At 42.3% G+C, this 26,075-nt stretch overlaps 1 protein-coding gene across 1 annotated transcript; it reads right to left on the reverse strand.

Annotated features, from left to right (window-relative positions):
- Positions 1-658: 658 nt before the first annotated feature.
- Positions 659-20,705, reverse strand: rybpb (RING1 and YY1 binding protein b). Its single transcript, XM_058631546.1, has 5 exons — positions 20,552-20,705; positions 19,788-19,913; positions 5,002-5,346; positions 4,565-4,663; positions 659-4,203 (listed from the first exon to the last, which is right to left on the reverse strand). Exons 1-5 carry the CDS (start codon positions 20,575-20,577, stop codon positions 3,954-3,956), a joined length of 846 nt encoding a protein of 281 aa, XP_058487529.1. The 5' UTR covers positions 20,578-20,705; the 3' UTR covers positions 659-3,953.
- Between the last annotated feature and the right edge of the window lie 5,370 nt (positions 20,706-26,075).

Consider the following 26,075-nt stretch of genomic DNA (forward strand, 5'->3'; position numbering starts at 1 on the left):
AAAAGAATAAAGAGAATAATTACTGCCTTGTTTTCTTATGTGATACCACTGAGTCTTGACGTTTCTCAGATATTTTATTTTGGTATAGCCGCTATCTGACCTGATGAGACTTGCTTGTGCATCAATGGTCACAGAGGTTCAGAGGTCACGGAGGTGTTGGGAATAAGTAGCTTAATAAATTCAAAAGTAGACCAAGAAATGGGTTTTAATTTGGGTGATTTTCTAAATTTAATATGCACAAATAGATCTCTGGTTTGTTTTAACTCATCTCCTTTTAGGTTTAGGAATGTTGAGTATTTCTGAGCCACAGCTGCAGCTTGATGTGTTTAACTTACTCTTCTGGCACACTTGGATGTCAAAGTGCTACAAGCTGACAGATGTGAGCAAATGTTTTATTCCGCGTTCTTTGTTCTTTGAGCCCGTAACATCACTCAAACACTCGCTCTTTAAGAGAAAACATACCGTTTAATTAAGTTCAGGAGGTGAACATGTGATCCACTCCTCAAGAATAACCATAACAATACAGCTAATGACAATAATCATCATGATAAAAGTCCGGGCGCCACCTTTTCAGAGCTGGACCGCTCTAATATTCTCCCTCCCTCCCTCATGTGGATAAAGATCATCAGTGACGGACACAGAGCAGCCAGAGCGTAGGTAACTTTAACAATTTTATTTGTGAAAAACTACAAGCAAAATTCATAAATAGACATTTCTATTTGAAGCAGAGGAAAATGATCAGGTAAGCCTATAAGCGCAAAGTCGTGCACATGCCAGAAACATGTATTATTTTTAACATTATAAGCTAAGACAAGGAGCTGTGAACTGCTGAAAATGCTGCGTACATTTCCACACCAGGAACAAAATGTGACCATTTCACAAGGGGAAACAATGACACATCAGTTATAACTTAACAAAAACAAATAAAAACAAAAATAAAAACAAAAGGAAAGAAAATTAAAACTGGGTTAAACAAAGAATGGATTATTGTACTGTCCCTACAATATTTTTCTCCATTTTCTTTTAAACCGAGCATTAACTTTTAAAAGCATTGTACAAGACATCGTTATAGGAAGAAATGAGTTTGTATAATACACTTAATTGGAAATTCACGGTTAAGGTTATACAGTCATTAAAACAAGCATTCTATATTTGGGTCTCTGACAAAACAAAGCTAAAAAATGTAACCATCTTTACACAGTAAATTAAGGTTACTGGTCGCACACAAGAACAGAACTGCTTGCGCGGAAAGGAAACAGGAAACGGAAAAAAACAAAAAAAGAAGACGTCGGCTCCGATGCCATTATTCATAGTGTTTGCTTTTGCACCTTTTTAAAATTCTATTTACAAGCAATAATTCATATACTCAGCAAATGGCCATTTCTCAATAATTTAACAATGAATCCTTTCTGTCGGAGTTCTCAGTCAAGTGAATGGTTGCAGATAAGGCAGGTGAAAAAAGATGGCTTCTCAGGCCCATTAATAACAGATTGCATTACAAAGCAAGGGTTTATTTATTCTCAGTCAAAATTGGACCAAACATTTCCCTCTTGTGACCCAGCAGTCCCACCGGTTCACAATGCTTTCCCCCGCACTTTGAACATCGATTCCATATTTGTATTCAATAATGTACATAGTTACATAACCATCACTTAAGAGCAGAACAAAAGTTATAAACACGAATCTCCTGGACAAGAAACATTTGCTTTTACAACACCGGTGAAAATCATCCATACTTGTGAACCTGCAGGGCTTTTTCTTTTTTTTTTTCTTTCTTTTTTTAAGTCGGCACACATGAAAATCCTGTCGCTCGCATGTTCCACAGGAGTTTCCTGGGACACCTGGTTTAAGCTGCTCTGGGAGGCTGAGGCGTGCTGTTTTACAGGGGCAGTGGTCCAGAGCAGGTTTGCTGCCGAGACAAAAGAGACAAAGCTCTTCTCAGGTGCCGGCGCTCACCAGCGAGAGCAGAGACTGGAGTTCTTCCGGGTTAAAGGGACAATGAGAACGCCATTTACATGGATTATATTAGTCTTTATTTAAACTTAGTTATTCATCTCATCACATTAGATAATTGCATTTTTCAAATTGTTATTCATCTGTCTATGTATCATGTCATGAAATTCCTTTGGTCCTTCAATAAATAAAACTAAGATATCATATACACATTTATTCTTTTTACAATTTCATACAGGTAAAAGGAAATTATGTTGGTCTAGTATTAACTAATGAGAAAGTGAATTAAAACCCTTAAATAAGCTTTGCTGTTCTAAAACTTGAAAAGAGCAATTATGTTCTATTAACTAATGTAATATTTTGCCTTCAATGACAGGAGTCTTAAATTAATAATAACAATAATAATATTAATTAAAAAAAAATTGTCAATTGAATAGTCGATCTTTGTAACGTGTTCACATCTTTGCACTTGTTTTCTTGGGGTGATCGGGTGGACAGGGTGCAGACTGGAAAGGAAAATTGATATACAAAGAGCTCGACACAACAGGTCGATGCAGTTTCACCACATGGAACCGTGCGTAACCATCCTTCAGTTACAACAGAATAATAAAAAAACAAAAAACATGACTCAGGTGATGAGAGGACAGCTCTACCTTCAGCCAGGAAAAGAAAAACTCAGTATTTCACTGTGGAATGCAGAAAATACCAACAGCTTTTTAGTGTTTTACACCACCGCCGACATTGTACAGTTTAGGACATATGATCCTGCATAAGAGATCTAGGGCTGTAACCAACGATTACTTTCTCAATTAATCAACTGGTTGATTGGTTTATAAAACGTCTGAAATTGTTGAAAAATGTTGATCGGTGCTTCCCATTGAATTATTTCTTTGTTATAAGGGGCAAAGAAACAATATTCACATTTACGAAGTGCAAAACTCAGAGAGCTTCTTCTAATTCTTCGGAAAGACACTCCGAGACTGAATGAATGGGTTATTTAAGAATCGGCGGTTAATAGTAATCGATGAATCGCTGCAGCCCTAAGGAGATCTGATATAGCGTACGAAATCCCAGACAGTCGTGTTGAAAAAGGTCAGGTGTGATTATTCCTCTGATGCACATTGAACTGTACAGGAGGAGCAGACGGACCTGATGGAGGTCCAGACAGTGTTCGAGGTGAGACAGTGTTGTTGAAAAAAGTGAATGAGAATTTGATTCATCAGCACTTTGTCACATTGAGTGAATGGGCAATCCCAGATCTGCAAATCCGCTTCACAGTGTATCTAGCACCAGTGTGTGTGTGTGTGTGTGTGTGTGTCTGTCTGTGTCCGAGTGTAGGTGTGTGTGTGTGTGTGTTCGTTTGTGACTTGAGTCTTGTCCTATCATTGTCAAACTGTAATAAAAACACTGAAGGAACAAATCGATCGGCAGAGCTACACAGCATAAGCTTCAACATAAAAAGAAGAATATCAAAGTATACAGGTGCAACGGGTAATAAATAAGGGTAATAATAGTTTAAAGTTATTAAAATGATGGTGGTTATTGTGCCCGGCGAAGAATTCTTCTTTACAAAAACAAAAAAAGTCGACTTGGCCTCACATCCACATACAAATATAAAACAATACATACAAGTGTCTGGATGCTACCGCAGAAGGAGGATGGGATGAGAAGGGGGGAGGGGAGGGTTATTCTTTGTAGCCCAGCTCTCCTCGCCTGTGCCGCCGGTGTAAGTTCTCCAAGCGGGGGCGTTTGTTTTCCCCGACAGTCGCACCGCACTGATCCTCGCAGCCAGCCAGATCCTCTCAGCATCCAGGTGTGGCTCATGGAATGGAGGCGGGGCAGCAATGGGAAAGATGCAATCTCTCCCTCAGTGGGATCCTTAGTGTCCAAAAACGGGGAGGGGGGGGGATATAGGTGGGAGAGTGGGGGCAGGTGTGGACGGGATGGTGTGTGCATGTGTGCGTGTGTGTATGTATGTGTGTGTGTGTGTGTGGGGGTATTCAGAACGACTCGTCATGCCCCACAGAGAGATCCCCTTTAGGTGTGGAGGCGCGTGACGAGCCCTTGTCCATGCTCTCGGAGCCGGAGCTCTGGTGCTGCTGTTCGGAGCCTGCGCTGGACGTGATGGTGGAGGAGGACGTGGAGGACGAGCGGGTCTTCTCCTTAAAGTCTGTTATGATAACCGTCACGTTCCCGACAGTGATGGCCAGCTGCTGGGCGGTGCTCCTGTCGATGTTCTTCAGTTTGGGTCTGTGATGCAAAGAAAGAGGAGGGAAAACAAAACAAAACAAACAAACCTTAATAATCAAAAAAAAAAGATCAACCACAATATGTGAGTGTGTGTTTCAGCAAACACAAAAAGGGAGCCTGCCAGCACTGTGGGGGCGGTTACACTAAATTGCTCAATTCATCGGGTGACACATGCACAGTCAGAACAAGGGTATATAAAGTGAGAGTGGGAGTTTAGTGTAAAAGATCATTTGTGAATCATTTCTGGTTTCCCACTAGCCTGCTGCTGACTGACTTTCTCTAAACACAAGGTGCTGTGTAGCCATACAAGTGAAAGCGTGTGTGTTCTGCTGCACGTGTGGACTCTGCGAGGCCTACACACCTGGAAATATGAGAGTTCTTGTTGGTCTTGGTTGCTGATTTGCCAGACTGTATGCTGTGTTTGTCGCTGGGTGGGCTCTGGTGGTTTTCTGATTTAGGTCTGGAAGAGAAGAGTAAGTGGACATACACCAGTGAGCAGGAAGTCCAACACAGTGAACCCAACACACACACACACAGAACACAAATATAGCCTCACACTAGGGATTGGATAATGTCATCATTTTATCATTTATCCTCATATTTCTCCAACATACAGTCCTAGTGATTTACTAGGATTTTAAAGGGGACTCTTCTTTTCAGTCACTTAATACTCTGTATTCAAAAGCATTCAGCATCAAATAAAGGTAGATACAGAGAGAAGGCTCCACCTGTTTAACTTTTTAAAATCTAAAACTGTATTTGTATGCATGTATTACAAATACATTATCATACACTGACCTGGTCTTTTTGCTGTTGGGCTTCTTTGTGACGGCTGGGATGATTTCCTTCTCTCTGTCGGGTTTGTCTTTGATTGGCTGCTCCTTCTCACTCTTTTCCTCAGGAATTTCCACCTCTGGCCTCACTCTCTCCGGACGTTCAACCTCCGGGCGTCCCACGCCATTGGCACGCTCTCGTTCTCGTTCTCGCTCTCGTTCTCGCTCTCGCTCCCGCTCTCCCTCTCCCTCCGGGCGCTCCTTCTCTGGACGCTCGCTCCTCTCCCTCCGATCCTTCTTGGGTGGAGGAGGCATGGGGTACTGCTGGGCCGCCTGCTGGGCAACCAGCTGGGAGTTGATCCTGGGTTTCCTGTGGAGAGGATCCAAGGCAGAAACATGGATTAGCCTCATAGAGGAGCTGTGAGCCGACCATGGTGGCCACGCTGCAACGCAGGCGAGAGGCAGGAGGCAGGTTTAAATGCTGCAGCTTCCTGGTGGTGCAGCTCTGTTTTGAGGGCTAATCTCATTAATTCACTGCTGTAATAAAATGAATGCACAGGATCACAAGGTGGGACATTTGCAGCATGTCACTTAGGTCCTCTAATCTGATTACTACAGGGTTTGCCCCATTTGTCACAGACTGAGATTCAGTTGGACATGGTGTAGCTGCTACGCCCAGTGAGCTCACAGAGCAACCGCAGAGCTTCTCTGTCCCTCTTTCTGACTCAAACACATGCACCCAGAGCATAACCTCTTTGAGTTTGATCATTCTTATTCAGCAAAGACAATAAAAGCAAGACAATAAATGTCATGTGAAATTTTCACTGAATCCCACTGATGTTCTAGACTCTCATGAAACTGCCCACATGTATGCGGTTCCACTGCTGCACAGAGAGAAACGCACTTAGCAGCATCTTGAGCCATCAGCTGTGCAAATGAATAAGGCCTGAAATCGTGAGTCAAATAATCAAACTCGTAATCCAAAGGCTTGAGCTCAAACACACACACACACACACACACACACACACACACACACACACCTGCAGCATAATGGACACAAGCTGACAGCATCTGAGCAGGGACCACAGAGGACCTCGGGGGGGAGAGAGGACGGCAACTGCAGCCAAGACCAAACTATAGCCAGCGACGTGGATAATCACAGGCCAGTGCTGGGCAAGCATGGTGAGGAGTAAACCACAAGTGTGCTCACACACTCACAAACACGTACTTGAAAAGCTTAGCATGCAAACAAACAGCCTGGCATGGCTGGACGGCTGCTCGGGAGGCAGTTTAACTAGAACAGAACAAGCTATGGATACGCAACTCTCCAAAAGCCAGTTTTAGTTTTTTTTGCACGTTATTTTAAAAACAAACAGACCGAGGACTGATTTAGAAGACCTGTGGTCAAGTAGGGAGATACTGTATAAAAGTAACAAACCGTGTCAGTATAAGCTTCAGTCCAGATAAACAAGTGTTACGGCTGAAAAATGAAGCCCCACCAGAGAAAAACAAATGTTTCTGGCCTTGTCATGGGAATGAGTCTCTGTGAGTCAAGTTTAAGAGCAACTGCATGTGGCAAACACAGACAAAGCTCCAAGCTGTGTCAGACTGATGAAGCCGATTTCAGTGGCTTGCTACGGAGAGTGGTTTTCAGACAGCTGCTTAAGTGGTTAGCCTCACCGTTTCAGTTTGGCAACATCATATGGTCAGTTACTCTTGCTTCTACACTTTCATCCTCTCATATCACTCAACCGACTCTCCGCTCCCTCAGTCCCTTTATCTTTTAGTAGCCTGGTAATTTTAGCCTCTAACAATTTGTCGAACTTTCCTGTATTTTTTTCCCCTCAGCAGCTCAGTCAAACACATTAAGTGTCCTCCTGTTGCAGCCCATTATAGACTGAGAAAGGCTGTCCTTGAGAAGGGGGCTGGGTTGTGCAGCCGATCAGAAAGCAATCAATCGGGGAATAATAGAGCATCATGTCGTAATGCTTGCACTACATTCCAATCAATACACCAGCTGTGGAGAATGCAATGAGCCCTGGGCTGGTGATGCCTTATCCATTAGCTGTCATGGACCTGGGACTCCTTCAACCTGCTGCCGTGGTGTTTGGGGGCATTGAATGAGGTGGGAATTAAGAGGGTAACATGGGAGTCAATTCTTCCTTCCATCCCAACCCAGCTTCATAATTGACTGCTCCCATAAAATTGATCCCTCTGCTATTCCAATCTTAGGTAATTACTCCCCAGGCTGAGTTTTAGAACTCATCCCCACAGTGCTTAGATAAATCCAAGTACACTCTTAGACTCTTATTAATTAATCATGAGGTGATGATACTGGGTTTACAATTCTGTATAAATTATAATTTAATGAACAATCACGCAATAGAAATATAGATGTAGTAGCAGTAAATGAAAATGATAATGTGCAGGCTGTGAAAATAGTGTTAGTGTCATAAATGTGCTAACCGAGCTGTGGCAACAAATGTATGACTTTAATATAAATTCCTCCAGATAGAAAGCAGTGTTTCATGAAAACTATGAGACTATTGTAAAGTGACATAATGAACCAAATCATTTTCACAATTCCCATTAGAGCTGTCATTTTTTCAGTCGGAAATTCAGTATTATTTCTTACATGCAAAGTTAAGTTCACGTTCAAACTGTAATTACCTACTCGGAATGCAAATGCTGTCATCTCATAAGTACCTATTTAAGTATCCCTTCTAAATATTCTAAACAAGTTAGAATATAAAAATGAAAGCTACGGTACCATATCACCTGTTCACCAAATGTGAAGAGAAATGATATTTTCTGTGGTCTGTACACAAACACAGCGCTAGTAGCTTGCATTTCCTTGTCCTATCTATATTCTGATGACATTCCAAAACAGTCAACACCATGGAAAATCCAGATGGTCCCCAGAGCATCATTCCTGCTCCTGATCTACTGTTTAACATCTGGTGGGAAATTGTCAACATGCAACTGAGACAGTATTAAACAGAATGGAAGTTTTGGGTAAGCAGCTTACAGCATTGAGTAAACACACTCTCAACACACATTGCACTCAAAAAGACCAGAAAAGTATATATTTAGCAATGAGATCTATTAGCCAAAAAGGTGCAAAATAACACCTCATCTCCTTGTTGCGGAGCTGGAGGCCTGGTCAGAGGCAGAGATGTGCGTCAGCAGCAACAGCAGTGGCAGCAGAAACAGCCAAGAAGTCCCAGTAGTTAAGCAGTGATTCAGTGCCAGCATTAAGTCAGCCATGAGATGCTGCTGGCATGGTAGAGCCAACACTCTCTGCTCCACATTATTTATTTACTGACCACTCGGGCTGTCGTGGTAAAGGCACACGCTCTGGACATGCCTGGAGACTCAGCATGACACCAGGATCGTGTGACACATACGTTCCTTAACAGCCTTAGCCAGTGTGAAATATCATATTTAAAATGAATGAAGAGTTATTTATACCTGAACATTTAATTGTTTTGAAATCGAAATCTGATACACCACAATTAGCTAAAAAGTGATGTAGGAAACAATGCATATTTGAAATTTCACAGTCTATGGTAATATTCATGATGTTATCCTATTTAAATCTATAACACAGTAAATGCTGTATAATTCTGTATAATTACACTAAAACTCAAATTACAATTAGAGATTTTACCCAAAACATTCAGACGTACAATTCAATTTATTTAAACTGTCAACATTGTTGGCCAAATGTTGTCCAAAGAATGCACTGATCACTACATCTGAACCAAATTATGTTGCAAACATCCAAATGAAACTCAACAATCTAGTGTATATAATACAACAGGTTATAAGACTGGGAGCAGGACCAGGAGCGACACACAAGGGTCCAATTGCAGAATCTGCTCCAACCTCCCACTACTGCCAATACATCCCTGGGAAATCAGTGTGAGTGTGTCTGTCAAGTGCATAAAGCCTGTTGTCAAATCGTTTCCCACTGTGAAGGCTTACAGCATATTACCTCCTCTGCACACAACAATAGACTGTGATTGACAGCTCCTCCTATGCTTGCCCCTCAATTCCGCCTTGTAGTGGGGGGGAGGAGTGGGGAGACTACCTCCACAGGATGCCCAGAAATTACTATCATCGTACTTAAAAGCTCCTAATTCAGTCAGACTGACACCCATTGTTAGACAGCTCCACTTAAACTGAAATCATCCCAGAAACAAACACACCTCGCCTCAGATGGTGCTCTTGCTGAACACGAGCAGCTGATACACATACTCACAAAGAACGATAGAGGATAAAGATGAAGCTGTTGTTTCAGCCTGGACTCTTTCTGCAGGAATATCAACAATAAGCCTGTGCCTGTCACAGGAATGCTGATGGATAAGTAGGGTGAGTGAGTGAGTGAGTGAGTGAGTGAGTGAGGCAGGCATGCACAGGAAAGCCCTCATTAACACAGCTCTTTTATTTGAAATGCTGTGTGGAGGACAAGCAATTATTTCCTGCCAAGCTGAGGGAATGAAGTGGCAAACAGCTGAGCTGAGTGGAGAAGAGAGAGAGAGAGAGAACAAACAGTCTTCTTCAACCATTGAGAGTCAACTTGAGAGCTCAGGATATTTAACGTCACCCACTCTCTCTCATTCTGACCTTGCACACACAACCACATCTACACGGTATGAACGTGAGCTCCTTGTGCTCAGCGCACACAAAAAGTTGTTGGGAAAGACGAGTCCCCTACACGCATGCATTCACCAGTGACCCGGTTTTACCCCACCACAATCTCCGCCTTGTGTTGTACATCCCTCAGATCCAACATGTGAGAACGCCAGAGGGTTTGAGTTTGATCAGAGCACTACTATCACACAGTGACAACCGTATAACCAGTGATCTATGGGAACACTTGTTATATAGCTTTGATTAACATGTTGAAACATGTGATACCCGTGGCTGCCCCTCCCCGCCAACCAGTGTGTGACACGAAGCATAGAGCTGCTCGCCTGTGCTGCTTCAGTTGCATTGGCCAGTTAGAAGGCATTTATAGATGTTTACACTGAGGCTCTGCTGTCGTGCTGTTCAGTGTTGGCCTGTCTTTCCAGAATGACTTGAAGTGCAGTTTGTCTGGGAGGAGCTCTGCGACAGCATCTGCTTCACCCAGCTCAGTGCACAGTAGGAGTAAAAAAAACAACTAAACACACAGATGCATCATAATTCTGGAGCATTAACATAATTAGTTTCCGTCAAAAATCTGGTGAAGGTGTCCCAGAAAAACAGCTGATGGCAGGACAGCATGGCTCTATAGTCACACAGGCCTGTCTAAGCCAGTATTGTGTTATTTTTTAATATTTTTCTATAGAAGCATAAAGCTTGAATAGATAATAAATTACAAATGAAGGGGTTAAACATACACCCTAACAAATGGTACACTCAATTAACTTTATAAAACACTGGTTTCCTCAGAAATATGTTGCAAGATACATCAATGATTGTTTCATTATTGAATCGTGGAATCGTTGTCAAACTGAAACTTGGGAACGCACTCGACTGGTTCCCACCACCAGTTCACAATGAACAAACCTGTTAGTTTATTTATTCACTGGTACATTAAACTGACAATTGGAAAACATAGACTGCATGGACCTAAACTCCCCTAATAAGTAATTTAAAAGTAATGCAGTCAAAAATAAAAAAGCCCAACAATAAAGCATATCATAGGTGTAAATTGAACTGTATGATAATTTTGCACTATGTTGACAAGTGGCGTTTCCCACAGAATTAATTCAATCCATGGAGGCAGCGGTGCACACATGCTCACATAGCTTACTCTTACATCCATCAAACTCAAATGACAGGGAGGCTGCATAGGCTTGAGGGTGAAAGAGAAGTTCTCATAAAAGAGAGATACAGAGAGCTTCCACTGTGTGTGTCTCTGTGTGTGTGTGTGCGTGTGTGTACCAGCGAGCAGCATACAATGCACTGAGGTCTGACTGTACAGAGAGTATAAACATCATGTATAATCACATGAGCACACGTGAGTGAGCCTGAGGCAAACACCACTACAATGGATATACAATGCAGCAACTAAGCACAACACTATGGTAGAGATCTTTTAATTAAAAGACATATAGCAGTCTAGATAGTTCATGCAAAATACTGTGACAGGTGACAATAAAGTGTGCTGTTTCTTAGCTGCTTATCACACCAAGAAAGGTGTTGCTTGAGAGAAGGATGCAGGGTGTTTAAAAAGAATTATCTGTCAACAAATCGACAGATTGCAACGTGTCCAGCTCCACCCATTCCAAAACTGGAATGTTAAGGATTGATTATTTTGGTACCTTTCTCATCATTTAACAATCAAAATGCAAATAACTGAGCGACGTAACAAACTGAACTGTACTGCTTGGTGGAAATGGGGCCCCTGTTCCCGGTAAAGGAATTCTAGATCAGTCTCAGTCTGAAGTAGTGTTGTCACCTCTAGCCATGCATGGGTTAAGCGATTTGTGTGTGTTGAGTTTGAATGAGGAGAACACCTGAAGAGTAGCCTGGGGCTACAGCACTTCCATTTTATTCCCACTGCCAACCAGAGGCATTTCACGTTCATCCTTTCATCCATTCCTTCCAGTCAGATTTGGAGGGATTCATGTAGAACCTTTACCATCCTTGTGAGAGCCGATGGATAACGGACTCTTTCCATCAAATTTCTCGAGGTGCTCTTCTTGTGGGCACAAGAGACTCTCAGTAAAGCAGCTACATACATACTTTTCATGACAAAAAGGAAGATTCAATTCTGCAATTGCTATGAACTACTGTCCACCAGAACCTGGCATCTTTTTGTTTTGTTTTAACAGGGAAACAAAAAACAGATATTTGAAAACACTGCTGGCTTCATCTCATTTGAAAACCCTACAGCAGTTTTTCAGTTTGGATGGCCAGAGAAGGCGGCTGTAGAAAATGATTATTTCCGCATTCGCTTCTGGATTGGTTCATATCAACCACAACCGATCTACCAGCTGTGCACAAAAAGCTCTTTTAACAAGGCCATTGTCTCATGACAGAAATCTTTTCCCGGACTTGTCACCATTGTTGTTTTGTCTTTGAAGTAGGTTCTGAAACAACTCCAGAAGAGAGAATCAGCTTCCTGTTTTCCACCAGCAGACAAATCCCCAGTGTACATGAATAGTCATGTATGTGTATATATATATGTGTTTTCAGGCACATTAGTAAGAGCTGAAATCCTCATCATCTGAATGTAGACTGTTTTTCATTGAGAAAGTGATTTTCAAATAAAGACATAGCAGTAGCATGGGTGTAGCTACAAAAAAAGATTAAGGGAGGTGATTTCTTATGTTGTCCAATCATGCAGTGGGGTTTAAGGCAACCATGCATTGCATAGGAGATGTAGAATAGAATTAAGTATGTTATATTGCATAATAAACAATTTTAAAATGAAACAGTAGTAGTCTGGATGTAACAAGCATTTGCACCTTTTCTTCAAATAGTAAAAGAGCACGACATTCATGGCACTTATGTCTTAGCGCTCACAGAGCAAAGGAGTCCAGGGAAAGCTTTCAGAGATATCTGAACTCCGACTGCAATAACTATAAACCTAATGCAACACAATGGCTGCCAGGAGCAATTTTCTGCTTCTCTTGACAACCTTAAGGAGTCTGCCCATTTGAGTATTTTGACATTTGAGTGAGACACAGCAAGAAGAAAACTAGACAGGGAATTCAAACGGGGATAAGTCTACATGTGAGTTTTCTTGTGCGTGAAAGACTCATCATCCCTCTTTTCTACGACTGACCTTTCAGGCTATGTACTGGCTGACATTGTGCGCACTGACAGTGAGTCATCGCAAAGGCACTGAGCTTGTACAAGTTACTTCCATCAACAGCACTGTGTGACATTGCTCGGCATCGCTCATTTGTTTTTGTTCTCTCTCCATTTCCTCTCCATCATTGTCTGAGTCTTGCACTTTCTCCTCATGTATTAGAGCCTCCCCTACCGCCCCACACCCTCCATAAATCCTGCCAGCTTTAAGTAGCTCTCTTCTTCACCCCTCTTCACCTCTCCTCTTGCTGCTTGCCTCTGGTGTGCATGAGTTATCCGTCACGTAGGCTGCGTCTTCCTATCTCGCTGCTGTCCAGTTGTCGTATGGCCCATTTGCTTTAGTATAAACAAAGCCTGGTTTAAATTTCAACAAATTACCCAGCAGCACTGCTACAGCACCATGTGATACATACTATGATATAGAAGATAATATATTACACTAATTATATTGAAATCACAGATTTGACCAAGTTTGCATTTTTGGCCTGCCTTTATTATCTGCAGTGTTTTTTGTTTGTTCTTTTTTTTTTTTACCAGGTTTACCGGAAAAATATCATAACGGCTAAATTAATTCAGGATCTCTTATTTTTATTCATTTTATCTTAAATGTGAGATGCCATGGTAACAGCTGTATCTGACCTGAGATTGACATGGGTGAGTTTGTTTGCACAGCCTCAATAATGCACCTTGAACCCCGATCACTAAAAATCTCTTTTCCACTGGGGAAAGATACTTGGCAACACTCTGAACATCTGGCCTTTCCGCAATGGGAATAGATACGATCGACATTCAATCTCAGGTCAAATGAAGACATTTATCGGCTCTGGCACCATTCGGCAGTCATGTACACTAAATGTGTATGTAGTACTTTTTCCATTTACTGCTTTATTTTGGCATAAGTCAAGGAGTCTGCACAGCTCTGCACTGTTTCCAGTGTGGCATTATGAGTTGCACCATTCAGGTACTGATTTTATTTTTTCCAGTTGCTGCCGAGTTTGAAAGAGTGGCTGAAGTCAAAGATATCCAAGTAACCAATGTGAAACCATTAGTCCTCTCCATGGTGCTTTCCTTCTGTTGTGTGCAGGACGTTGGTGGTTTGCTGCTCATTTGTGACATTGAACATGACTCACTGGAGGAAAAACTCCACTGGCAACGGGAAAGGAGTCAACTGCCTTTAACTGAGATTAGCTTCTCAATATTAGTAACCATGGTTAACAAGCTCTGAAACTAGATTGTTCAATAGGACCAGAAGAAACTGAAATTACTGGAAAGAATTTCAGTTTCTCTTACAATCTCATATGTAGAAAGTGACATGTCAAATGCTACTGTTCTTTTCCCATGCATGGTTGGTGGTGCGGGTAGAAACAGACAAGGATGTCCAGTCACCTCCTCCCTAGGTAATCATGTGCTTTGCTCTGCGTTTGCCCCTGGAGAGTCTTGGCTGAGTGAGCACATCCCCCTTACAGCCATCCATACACCCCTTCCTTTAACACACACACACACACACACAGAAATGTCCACACGCTCTCTCCGTCTCCTCACCACTTCGCATCTCTCCTTGTCCTCCTTTGCCCTCGTCTCCTCCATAAACTGCGAGGCTGTCCTTAACAACTCCCTCGCCCTCATATGCTTTTTCTGTAGTTTCCTGAGACACGTCTTTGCCACAATCATTTGCTTGCCTCGTCTGTTTCCTGCAAGGGAGGAACCTCAATTCAACAACTCTCTCAACATGTCTCTGTTTTTTTTGTCAGATTGCCAAATTGGCTATTGTTTTTAATCACTCACACTCTGCCAAATCCCATGAAGTAATTAAGGACTTTTAAATCCGGCAATTAACGTCAAGATTAGGGCTAACCGCTCATGCTCGGGGTTTTAGTGCAGATGCTGATAATGCTGGATAAGCAAAAGCAGTTTCCTCCAAGTGGGGGGCTGCTGTGGGGGGCGAAGAAGTGGAGATATAAATTGAGCGGCAGCATGTCCCTCTTATGTAATTCCATTATCCAAGACAATTTGCTTTAATGTGACAGTGGGAGAATCCAGGGATTATAATGACTCTATTCCATCATTGTAAAAGGCACACACAAACACACACTGCAATCATTTTCCCATAATTGTACCATCTCAACACTTACAGAGCGAGAGGGAAAAAGAGAGGATAAGAGACATGCACTTTAACTTTTTAGAGCCACCTACTAAGCAAGGCTTCAGGGCTAATATGGTTTTGATTCTATTCGTTCTGATTCTGTTTGTCAATCCTGCTTCTGATAGTCAAAATCTGGGGATTAATGGTTTTCACATAGGGTCTTACTCTAACGCTATGTGCTAAATAAAAAATAAAAAACCTTCCCTTTAGCATGTTATGTGTGACTTTCACCACAGTGTTGAAAGTGTTTCCCATGAGATGTAGGTGATGGAACAGTGGTGATGAAGTACAGGTGTGGGAAAATGATTTGAGTTTGCAAGCAAATCCTCTAGGGAGAATTCTATTTACTCTCTGGCCCTGAAGGCTTGATAAGGAGAGGAAATGTCACACATCAAGTGTGTTTAAATATCTAATAAAACATTTAAGTTTACATTAAAGCATACTTATTCATAACAAATTTTGAGGGAAATATATGAGCAAACAGTGTGTTTAAATTATTTTCTATCCTTAGCCATCCTTTAATCAATATTAACTTGAATCACTTCACCATTGAGTTTGCAACATTATACGATATCTAATCAAAGTTTTAAAAAAAATTATCCTATTAGCCTTGTTTCTTACACCTATATAAATACAACCCACCACCTCATACAGCTACATGAGTTGTAATGGTTTCAGCTGCAAGTGCCTGCAGCGGTGACTGAGCATCAAATAAAGTTTAGAACATAGAATGTATTTAAGCAAGTCAGAGCACTGTATTTCGTGAACAAGTGAGATGAGAGACCCCCATTTCATCCGTTTTATATAAAGCACAGATGGAAGCTACTTGAAAAGACTGACAGAGCAACAGTGCACAGATAACAGCACAGCAGTCAAAGACTGAGGTACCCCAAGACTTCCTGTGAAGCCCATCATCAATCAACTTTAGAGGGCTGCTAATGGTTTCTCCCTGAGCCCCGGGGCTGCCAGTGGTGCATACCAAACACCACCACAAAGCAAACTGATGTACAGAAACAGTGTCACGTTCACACAGCGATCAGGTTCAGATGCCAGAGACATTTAAATATGATAGCATGCACCTCGCAGGGGATGCAAATGTAGGGCCTTTCTTTAATTACCAAAGAAGTAGCCACTGAATGCAGAGGCTGAACACTGGGGCTACTTGGATTTGTAGATTAGGAGCGAGGTCAGGTGCAAAAAGGAAAGTGCTTTCTTGTTTAAGAGTCAAGAGTGGCAGAGGCTAGATTTATCCCACTTGTGTATCATGTTACATCACTGAACTGGACTGGGTCAACAGGTTTATTAGGCTGCGCTTGGCAAAGGGAGAGTGGGGCCTCTCTCCAAATGCTGATGCCACAGCTCTTGTTAATGCACATTCTTGCCTCCAATAACACAAAACCGAATGGTATGACCCACAGTTATGTAGCTCACCTACAGCCAGCAGGAAAAAGTGTGATTCAAGTCTCACTGGGTGCAAACTATTATCTGTAAATCACCACAGATCATAATCAGTGTGTTTTCTCCATCGACCCCTATGGAACAGCTAGTGTCTCGTTGGACATTTCTACTTGGCATTAATATGTGTAAAGTGACCACTTTGCTGCTCTGTAATGCCCATTTACAAAAAAACAAATCGATTAACCAGCAGGAGGCAGCTATGCACACTCGTGCATTGTCTGCTGGAAATTTAGAAGAAAAAAACTAATCAAAACAATACAGACCGGGTTTATTTCTTAGTATGTTCCAGGCAAACCAAATTGCCTATACTGCCTCTCAAGGTTTAACATACTTCTGCATGCATAGAGGACATCATTTCAGTAAGTGGTCTTTCATTATGAGCCGAGACACATTTGAGTTCACTTTGCTGAACGTATATGTATATACACTTATGTCCCAGGCCACTTCAGTACCTGTACATACAGCTGTCTACCTAAGATGCATTTTAATGTCAGGTACAAACAGTAACAATTACCCAGAGCAGACAAGTGACTGATTAATGCATCAAACTTGAGTGGACGGAAATGTTAGATTTCACAAAATGTATCTAGAAACCACAAAACTGCATTTAAGTGTGCTGACTGCAACCCTGAGTTTCTGCTGTATACAATTTGCAGGATGAGACCGCCAGAGGGAGAGAGAGGGGAAGAGAGAAATAAGAAAGGATTTAGCTCCCCTCAGGACCAAGTTAGATAGACTTTATTTTTAGTTAAATATTGATAGTCACCCCAACCACACACACCACCCATGTTACCCGAATGGCCATCAGGCAGATGATGGTGACTCACCACATCACTGTGCAACCTGTTGTAGCATTTCCACAAAACACGGAGGTGTGACTGACTATGATTAAATCCAAAACTTCAATTACATCAACATTCTTCTCGCTGCAGTCAGCTGTGACAGCCAATACTGGTTGACCTTTGTCCCAGGACAAAAACAGAAGCATTTAGCATCTGAGGGAGAAGTGTGTGGTGTGCTTCCACTAACTTCTACTATGCACAACAAGCTATTTCAAACTTCAAATTTCTTAAAAATACTCATGCAAAACTGACTGCACAAATCTACACCTAAACTAATTTCCACTGCAGAAAACGAAGAATGGTGGCTTCAGTGTTGATATAAGGAGGTGTTTTGACTGCAATCGGCAGTGAGGAATTCTAATTAGTGAACTCACACGTCCACATGCATTAAAAGCACATTCAAAGCAGCACATCAGACAAAAGCGGGAAGACAACCAACCACACATAGCACCATAAGTGTGAATCATTTGGCTAAGAGCATGTTGCTTTGTCCCGTCCTTTGCTGGAACACATCACACAGTGAGGAAAAGACAGCTAATTAGTACTCATTAGAATGAGAGGCAGCCCCACAACTATACAATTGCATTAATCAAAGGTTAACTATTCAGATCAAACAGCGTCATGTAGCAAACACTCCAGTGATGTCATGTGCTCCCATTTAACAAACAAAGGCAACTGGGCTGTTGCCAATGCACAGTGGCAGGATGGCTGCGACATGCTTGTCTCCGCTTCCTGCTTTCGCTTAGCATGCTCACACTGCATCATCAACTATGGTCTTGAGCTGCACACTGCTGGGAAAAGCTTGTAGGGGGAGGGGAAGCAGACAATTAGGATTCAGCTCAACCTTTGGGATTCTCAGTAAACCAGCGCTGAGTGTGTTCCCCACATTTTTGCGGTGAACCAGGGGTGTCAGCTGAGCCACTCATTGTAAAACCACAGCTGGAAAGGTTAGAGTGCAGGGGAGCTATCGACAAACCCACAACTGACTCATCTGTTTCCCCATGTCTTCATGCAACTGATGGCATGAGCAAACACACTCACACAACTTATCATCAAAAACATTCCCTGCAACAGGAGGAGGCGTCAGTACACAAACAGACTGAGGGAATCCCATTATGATATTCAGGTTATACAACTATGTGACCTCAGTTTCCCATAAGCTGCTGTTTTCAGTAAACGTCATAAAATGTATTTTGGGTTCAGACAAGGGGAAATGCCACAAGCACACAAGCCTGTTACAATAAATGCTGATATGATTAATCTGAAGATTTCTGGAAACAAACGGGAGTTAGCTTTCTTGTTAAGGAACAAAGCATGTTTGTGAGTTTTGAGAATGATTAATCACAGCCAAATGCCACTTGTATTTGAAGAATGAAAATTTGATTTGCTGAACTGGAAAAACAAGCAAAATCTCCTTTTAACATTAGGTAGGTTACCATCAGCCTGTTTTTAAACACATGTCGATTTGCACAGAAAAATACCAGCAACTGTATAAATCTTCACAGCATAAAAGTTTTCGCACTTGAGGGAGGCGGCATATCAATAAATGATGAGTGTCAATAAATGCAATAGAAAGATATTTGGCCAACAATGGGCAATGTTTAGGGAACACATAACTTAAATGTCATTCCAGCTTCCACATGTCCTTGCAACAGAAAATGGTGGAGACGAAGGGAAGCTTGTATGGACTGATAAAGACACAATATTCTTCAACCTAATGCAAATATGACAACAGTAACAGATAGGAAACAGCAATGAAACATGTAAGTAATGTATTAATCCTGCTTGGTGCTCTTTACTCATGGCATCAAGTTGCACAGCAGTAGGTGGAATAACAGGGCATTTTATTTTTAATACATTAAATTCGCAATACATTTTAAAAGGTAACCAGATCACATCATGTTGGACATGAAACTCCAGCACACGGGAAATGTCTGATGGACAAAGAAATGCACATCTGGAGTTAGTGTTTCTAATCCTACTTACAACCACTTTTCTCTAACCAGAGAAATACAATCTTTCCTTAACTGTAGAGCAGTTCAGGGCACCATAAATCTTACATGTCACACCAAAAATAAAACCTCTCTGTACAATACTACAGGTCCCTGAAATGCCCATACATGCATTCACCTTGTTTCACTCCAAGAAGGAAAAAAAAAACAGCAGCAGCCCTTTCACTCTGTGGATGCATCATGAAGTACAGTCCTCCTTCCCCACCTCACCCACCCAAACCTCTGGCTATTGAGGCAGCCAGGCAGCCTACCTAGAAAAAAACGCACGAATAAAAAGCAACAGCAATGTTCAGCTTTTAAGTCACATTTAAGGAGAAAAACTGAGGATAATCCCAAACAACGGCGGGAAAACGGTTCGCGGGATTGTCCATCAACAAGTCCCTCAGCTCGCTTGCAGACAAATAAGCTGTCAATCAAAGTTGTCAGTCTCATAAATTGCGATGCAATGCTGCTGCTTCTGCTGCTGCAGCAGCCACAAGAGCAGCGGAGAGACGAGACGACCAGACTGGAGGGGAGAGAGAGAGAGGAAAAGAGCGAGCTACGTTACCTTGTGGATGTGCCCTTCCTCACATCGCAGATGCTGCATTTAAAAGCCTCGGCGGTGTTCCTGAAGGTGCACACGCTACAGTCCCAGTATCCGTCGTCTGCGCTCTGTTTGGCTTGTCTTTTTGGCCTTTATACACACAAAAAATGACACAAACGTTGTTAGGTCAAGTTAGTTGACGGAATACCCGCAAAACATTTTATTTTCACGCATTAACAAGAACGGGGGGCTTGAGGCGAACATAACCTGTTGTGTAATAAACGAGCTCCTCCGTGAGCAAACACGGAGCGTGGAGGGGTTGTCATTAAAATTAGGTTCGAGTCCCGGTGAGTTAAGCCCTGTTGGTGTATGAATCCCCTCAGACTGTCCACACCGTCCGACTGTATCGCCAGCTAGCCTAGCAGGCAGGCAGGCAGGCAGGCAGGCATTGCTAAAATTTTTCGGCATCGAAGCTTAGCATATCGGCTAACAAAACGAATATCAAACCGTGTCAATTTCGACATTGACCCTCCAAAAGGCTTCGCTGAGACGGAAGAGCGTTTCAGGGAATGCCAGGCGTCTCCTCTGAAAAAATTCCCTTTGTCTGTTAAGTGACTGGGTTTGTTGGGAGCGAGAAGCCGCCATAGTGACTGCACTATTCTAGCTAGCTGTGGCATACCAAGTGAAAAAGGGGGAGAAACGATCCCCGTGTGAGAGAGAAACGCATCCGAATATCGAGCCCGACACGCACAAAACGGGCCGAAATCGACAGCACACGGTCGCTTTACCTGGTAGGGCTCTTTTTGTCGCCCATGGTGAAGAGTAGTCCTCGGGAATAAGAAGAAAAAGGGGCCTCCTTTAATTGTCAGTGAGTGTTGTAGGATCCAGATAGAGCCGCTGCTGAAGCTGTTGGCAGACAGGCTCCACTCAGCGCTGGCTCGAGGCACGGCACAGCGACTGGACCACGTGAGTCCCACCTGGCCAATCAGAGCGCGAGTGGGTTTAAAAGTCTGGATGGTTATTTAGTGGCTTTTTTTTTAATAAGTACTGGAGTTTTTCTTTTTGACAGACGGCAACTCAACATACGTTCATATTATACCAAGCAAGACAGTTAAATCAACAAGCTCACAGGTGGAATTACAAGACTGAAAACATCTCTGCATCCCGTATCTAAAAATGACAGGTGCACATCTCCTTCATGGTGAATAAGTCATCGTATTATTGTATTATTATAAACTATATATCTCGATGTTTGGGTTACATCTGCATCAGCATGCAGTGGATGAATGACCTCTATCCAAATGTTCAACACATCATGCTGTCGTGAATTCAGTAGATTTCATGAATCATGAAGAGATTCATCAAAGTAAGAATTCTCCAAAATTACAGCATTGGAACAAATAAAAAAAAAAAATCCAAATTAGCAATATGCAATCAAATGAAAAAAGGAAAAAAATCAACTCAAATGAAGTAAAAACAACAAAAATTAATGCTAACTAGAAAGAAAGTAATAGTGATAGAATACAGTTTAAGAAAATATGGCAAACAATAAAAGCACCTTTTTTTTTAAAAATAATCATTGTGTTACAGATATGGACAGGCTGCATCATTTTCTCCTTGTGTTCATCGAGTTATTCTCAGACAATCAGGCTGGGATTTAAATGTCTCAGACTTTTGTTTTTGAAGGAATGGTGTTCACTATTTGTTTCCGCTCACATCTCAACTCCACGAAGGGAGGGTTACATGACACCAGTTTAAATTTGTCCTGCAGGAGGCTGAAAACACATTATTAGTCAGAAACATTTCCAACAAAATCAACTCATTAAAAAAAAAACAAAAAAAAACAAGCAGCCTCTCTTGTTTCCTCCTCTCTTGAGTATTGGGTTGAGCAGCGATGATCCAGTGTTTGTAGATTTGTGTGTCCTGCACTGTTTTCTAAAATAAACAGTGTCCCAATTAATTCAAGATTCTAATGAGAAACACAAAAGAATAAAAAAAAAAAAACTTTAATTCACCCAAGTATTTTCAGAAGAAACCTTTAATCCCTTTTACTCCCCCTGGGCTCTGACAGACTTCGTGGTGGTGGAATGTGTTGGAGTGAAAAAGGGCACCTCTTGTGCACCTCCGCTCTGCCCAGGACAAGGCTCTCTGTGGGGGAGACCAAGCGTGAATCATGTTGGCTCATTAGCTGCTCTCCACGGCTCCAGGTCCTATTGTCTATCCCTCGCTCTCTCTGTTCGGAGTGAATATCCGTGCCTCCACATAAGTCTGCCCTCCGCCCAGTGATTACCTCTGCTTAGCTCATAGCATGCTGCTCTAATTGAGCCTCATCACGGTGGCCTACTGACAACTACAGTTCAGTCAAAACAACATTAAGTCCTGCCTCACTGATTCTGCAATGAGTTCCTGGGAAAGCTGTGCTTTTTTTTTTTTTGCTTTGTTTTAGCTTGCAAGTTATAGCATGGAGTGCATTGATATTCACGGGTAGGATGAGTTCTCGCTGCTTCATGTATTCATTTCAGAAAAATGACAATATCTGCATGGCCTGTTTGATCTATTGATACAATATGGATGACGTTCACATTAAAGGAGGCATTTACTGAGGTGCACTTGTGGAGCAGATTCTTCTCTCTAAGCAGCGACACCCTTGAGCAAGGCGCTTACATTTACTGGCAAACGATCTCACAAGACAAACAGTTAGTTCCTCATTCATTATTTATGAGAGGTGAGTAGCTGAGCTGGAACAGCACGACATGACAGTGGAGAAACATATCAGGGCGCAAACAACTTTGAAGACGTTTCATGATGCAAAGGCGGGCGACACTCGTGCCAATCACGTCGGCACAAAAAGAAAGAAATAAATTCATTCCAGTAGATTCAAGGAAAGTGAGTCGCTGTCACACTGTTGTTTACCTACAACAGTAAACAGTTTAGACTCGGTCTGACTGCTTATACTGCATTTTGTCAAAAGCATGTAGCAGCCTTGAACTGCAATAACTCCAGAGGGGCTGTTCAGTGTCTGACAGCAGAAGATTGAGGCCACACTGCTTCCAGGCATGAATGTGTAAAAAGCGAGTAATGTCTTAACATTTGGACAAATCACACATTTGCCCTGAGCAGCAGCCAGTATTCCCAACAAACATCATCACCACCACGGTGTGACAGAACACACGCGAGAGCCAGTGTCGATGATGTCCGCGGTGACACCACAGGAAGCAGCGTGAGCAAGAGAATGTGGAAAATGTGTCGCGCTGGCCCTTTTATACAGAGATCCTGTTGTATTGCCATTATGAAGACTTCTTCTTGGCTCGTGTGATTTTATTTTGTCGTGTTCCAATGTAAGAGATGTGACGGGCAATGTCACGTGTCTGCTTCTGTCTTCTAAACAGCCCTCGATTCACTGGGGACACAAAGACACACAAACGATGCTCACAGACAAGGTGGAGTGAAGGGACAACATTCCCATTTGGAAAATGACTGCACAAATTGGCAAATGACTGCAGAGATCAATTTGTATTGAAGGTTCCCTCATTACCTTTGCTTATTGAACTTAGTCTCAGCATCTACGAGCCGGTAGAGGTCTGCGAGACACATGTCCATGAGGTGGTGGTGGTGCTAACCCATCACTCAAAGACTACAATGACATACACATGTGGGCAAACCCTTGCGGAGAAATTGGCATGAACTGGGATGCCATGCCTTCCTCTGGTCAAAAAAACATGAATGCCAGGTCATGCAAGACCCAGATTAATGTGTTCATATCTTCTTTGTCTGCTCTATTTTCCTTAACACGGCCATAAGCATTGATGTTTGCACTTGGGGCAGAGCTCAATGTCATTTATTTAATCAATCGAATCATCTAAACAATTGAGTTAAAGAGAGACTGGAGTAAAACATGTAAAATAGTAACTACCGTAACATTATTACTGAGGGCTTCTCCCATGTCCGTGACATCATAGTTTGCACCAGGGTGATGCAGAAATGAAAAAGAAACTCCCAGGTATAGCTGCTAATTCTTTGTAAGTTGCTAGACTGACGCAGACCCTCATTTTTGTATGAATGGAACCATGGGAATCTGCGGACACAGAAGGTATGCAGCGGCCCTAACACACCGGTGTTGTTGTGTCTTTTAAATGGAACGACTGGCACAGGGCTGCCGTCGCACATGGGCTACAGCTGCAATAGAAACCGATGTGAATGTCAAAAATGTCCAGGAGGTGAGGGCTTGTGGAGCCGTGCAACCATCAGACAAGCAGTTCTGACGAAGCCCACTGGCAGCTTAAGGGCCTGAGTTTACTGTATCAGAACCAGATGTTACAAAATGTTGTCCAACCACATCAAAAATCATGTGTTTATAGTTCCAATAGGCCACACAGCATACGTTTTCCGACACTCCTGGAAAGCATTCATAGTATTGCACTTGGTAATGTCAGATATAGCTGTGTAAAGATTGAAAAATGAGAGTTTGGGAAAGAACTATTGTTGGCTCATTTCTCCCCTCTGTACAGCTGGTCAGCCATGGCCATTTTTTCTTTAACTTTTCACCTATAATTAACTGTAACCACAATCATTTGTTGCTTCACCATAACTACACCTAAAAAGTGGTGTATTTCTGATAACCATGTTGTAAAGCCACGTAGGTTTCTCTATGCTCAGGACAAACTGCATCAATGTCAAAACATTTTTTTTAGCCAGTCTGAACAGCCTTACTCAAAGACTTAAAAAACTCGCTGTCATGGCAACGGGTAAGACACCATACCAGTTTAACTGGCAATTGACTCTTTAGAACAATCTTTCCCTAAAGGCACATTGCTGCTCAAATTTTCCTAGCGTTGCTTTCATTTGCACAAGTTAAGTCAACAAGGTTTTCGTATTCAAAGCCTTCTTGTTCTCTCATTTCCATACACCTGCTTATTGACTGTGAGGAGTGAATGCACTGAAGTGGGCTTATTGTAGTAGTAGTTCCTGTAGAAAGCAGGAATAACAAAGAAAAGTCCTTATCCTTGCATTAGTGTGCACTGATCTTGGCATATTCAAACTGACAGAATGAACTCGTCACTTCCATCAAGCACCGTCAACTCCTCACGATTGAGGACTCTGGCGTAAACTTAATCAGCACGACAAACACAAATTAAAACTCCACAGAGACTTCATTAAGCTTGAGCAATTAAAGGAAAGAGGTAGAATATTACACAACCTGCTCGACGTGTTAAACACAAACTCTCTTGCTTAAGGTATTTCAGTTGGCATGGATTGTCCAACATTTGATCTGTTTCTCAAAACTCCTCCGCAGTTTCACCAGAGGAGCCCACTGTGTAATTTCAATATGGCACTGAATCATTCATGTGGGCACACAAAAAGATGCTGTGCCACGTACACGCCTGGTGAGCTCAACCACCAGGAAAGGAAAAGAAGTAAAGAAATCGGCTCCTCAAAATCTCTGTCTGGGCCATTTCACTCTGTTTACTCTTCCCCCCGAAATGCAGGCGACTTAGGAGAGGAGATACGGTGGAGAGGGCAAGGGAGAAGTGGGAGAATAGGCTGCTAAAAAGGAGTGAGACGGCAGATTGAGGACATACCCTCTCTGCCTTTCTCTCTTTCTGGCACTGATCCATTAGGCACGGGGGAGAAAAGTGACTTATGATTAATCATCTCACAGAATTCGCACATAAAATTCCCCGATCAATACGCCTCTTGCATGCCAGGGGAGAAAACACAGAGGTTATAAACAAGGTTTTAAATTATTTAAAGCCTTCTTTTGTGCTTGGTTTGCTTGCTTCAGTCCCAATCTTTGTTTGACTTTTGTTTAGAATAAGTCCCTGGAGGTGTCTTCCCTCTACTAATTACACGGTTTATTTTATTTTCTCCTCACAGCGAAGTTGGCTTTTGTCATCTCAGACTCATCTTTCAGCGGCGTCGTGACAACACCGCTGCATCTGTTCTAGTTCCACTATGTTATCATGATTAGATTTACATTTGACCTTCCACATGCAGATGATGCCCGCGAGAGTCTGCCTATTCTTCCTTTTTTCTCCGCACCTCACCACATGACCTGCCGTCTGCTTTCCAATAGTGCTCCCGCAGTGTTAAACAAATTTGCTCTTTTAACAGGCACATAACAGCCCTCCAACCACTCTCTCACACTTCACAGTCATTTTTTTGCTTTTCAACTTAAGCCTTCGTAGATTTCCAGGGGAAAAAAAAAACATAAAGTACAAGCACCTCTCAAACAACTTAGAGATAAGTGTGGTGAAGAAGTACGTAATCGAGGAGTCCCCTGTTTCAGACTATGACTCTATTCCTACTGGCCAA

The sequence above is a fragment of the Solea solea genome, chromosome 6 (assembly GCF_958295425.1).
Source record: "Solea solea chromosome 6, fSolSol10.1, whole genome shotgun sequence".
Classification (NCBI taxonomy): Eukaryota; Metazoa; Chordata; class Actinopteri; order Pleuronectiformes; family Soleidae; genus Solea; species Solea solea.

Bases quoted from the DNA above. Each gene is read 5' to 3' on its own strand.
- rybpb (XM_058631546.1), bottom strand. From the start codon at position 20,577: ATGGGCGACAAAAAGAGCCCTACCAG. The intron at 19,914-20,551 runs GTAAAGCGACCG...GTGTGTATAAAG, and splicing joins GACAAAAAGAGCCCTACCAG to GCCAAAAAGACAAGCCAAAC. The intron at 5,347-19,787 runs GTAACGTAGCTC...TCCTCTCCACAG, and splicing joins AGGAAGGGCACATCCACAAG to GAAACCCAGGATCAACTCCC.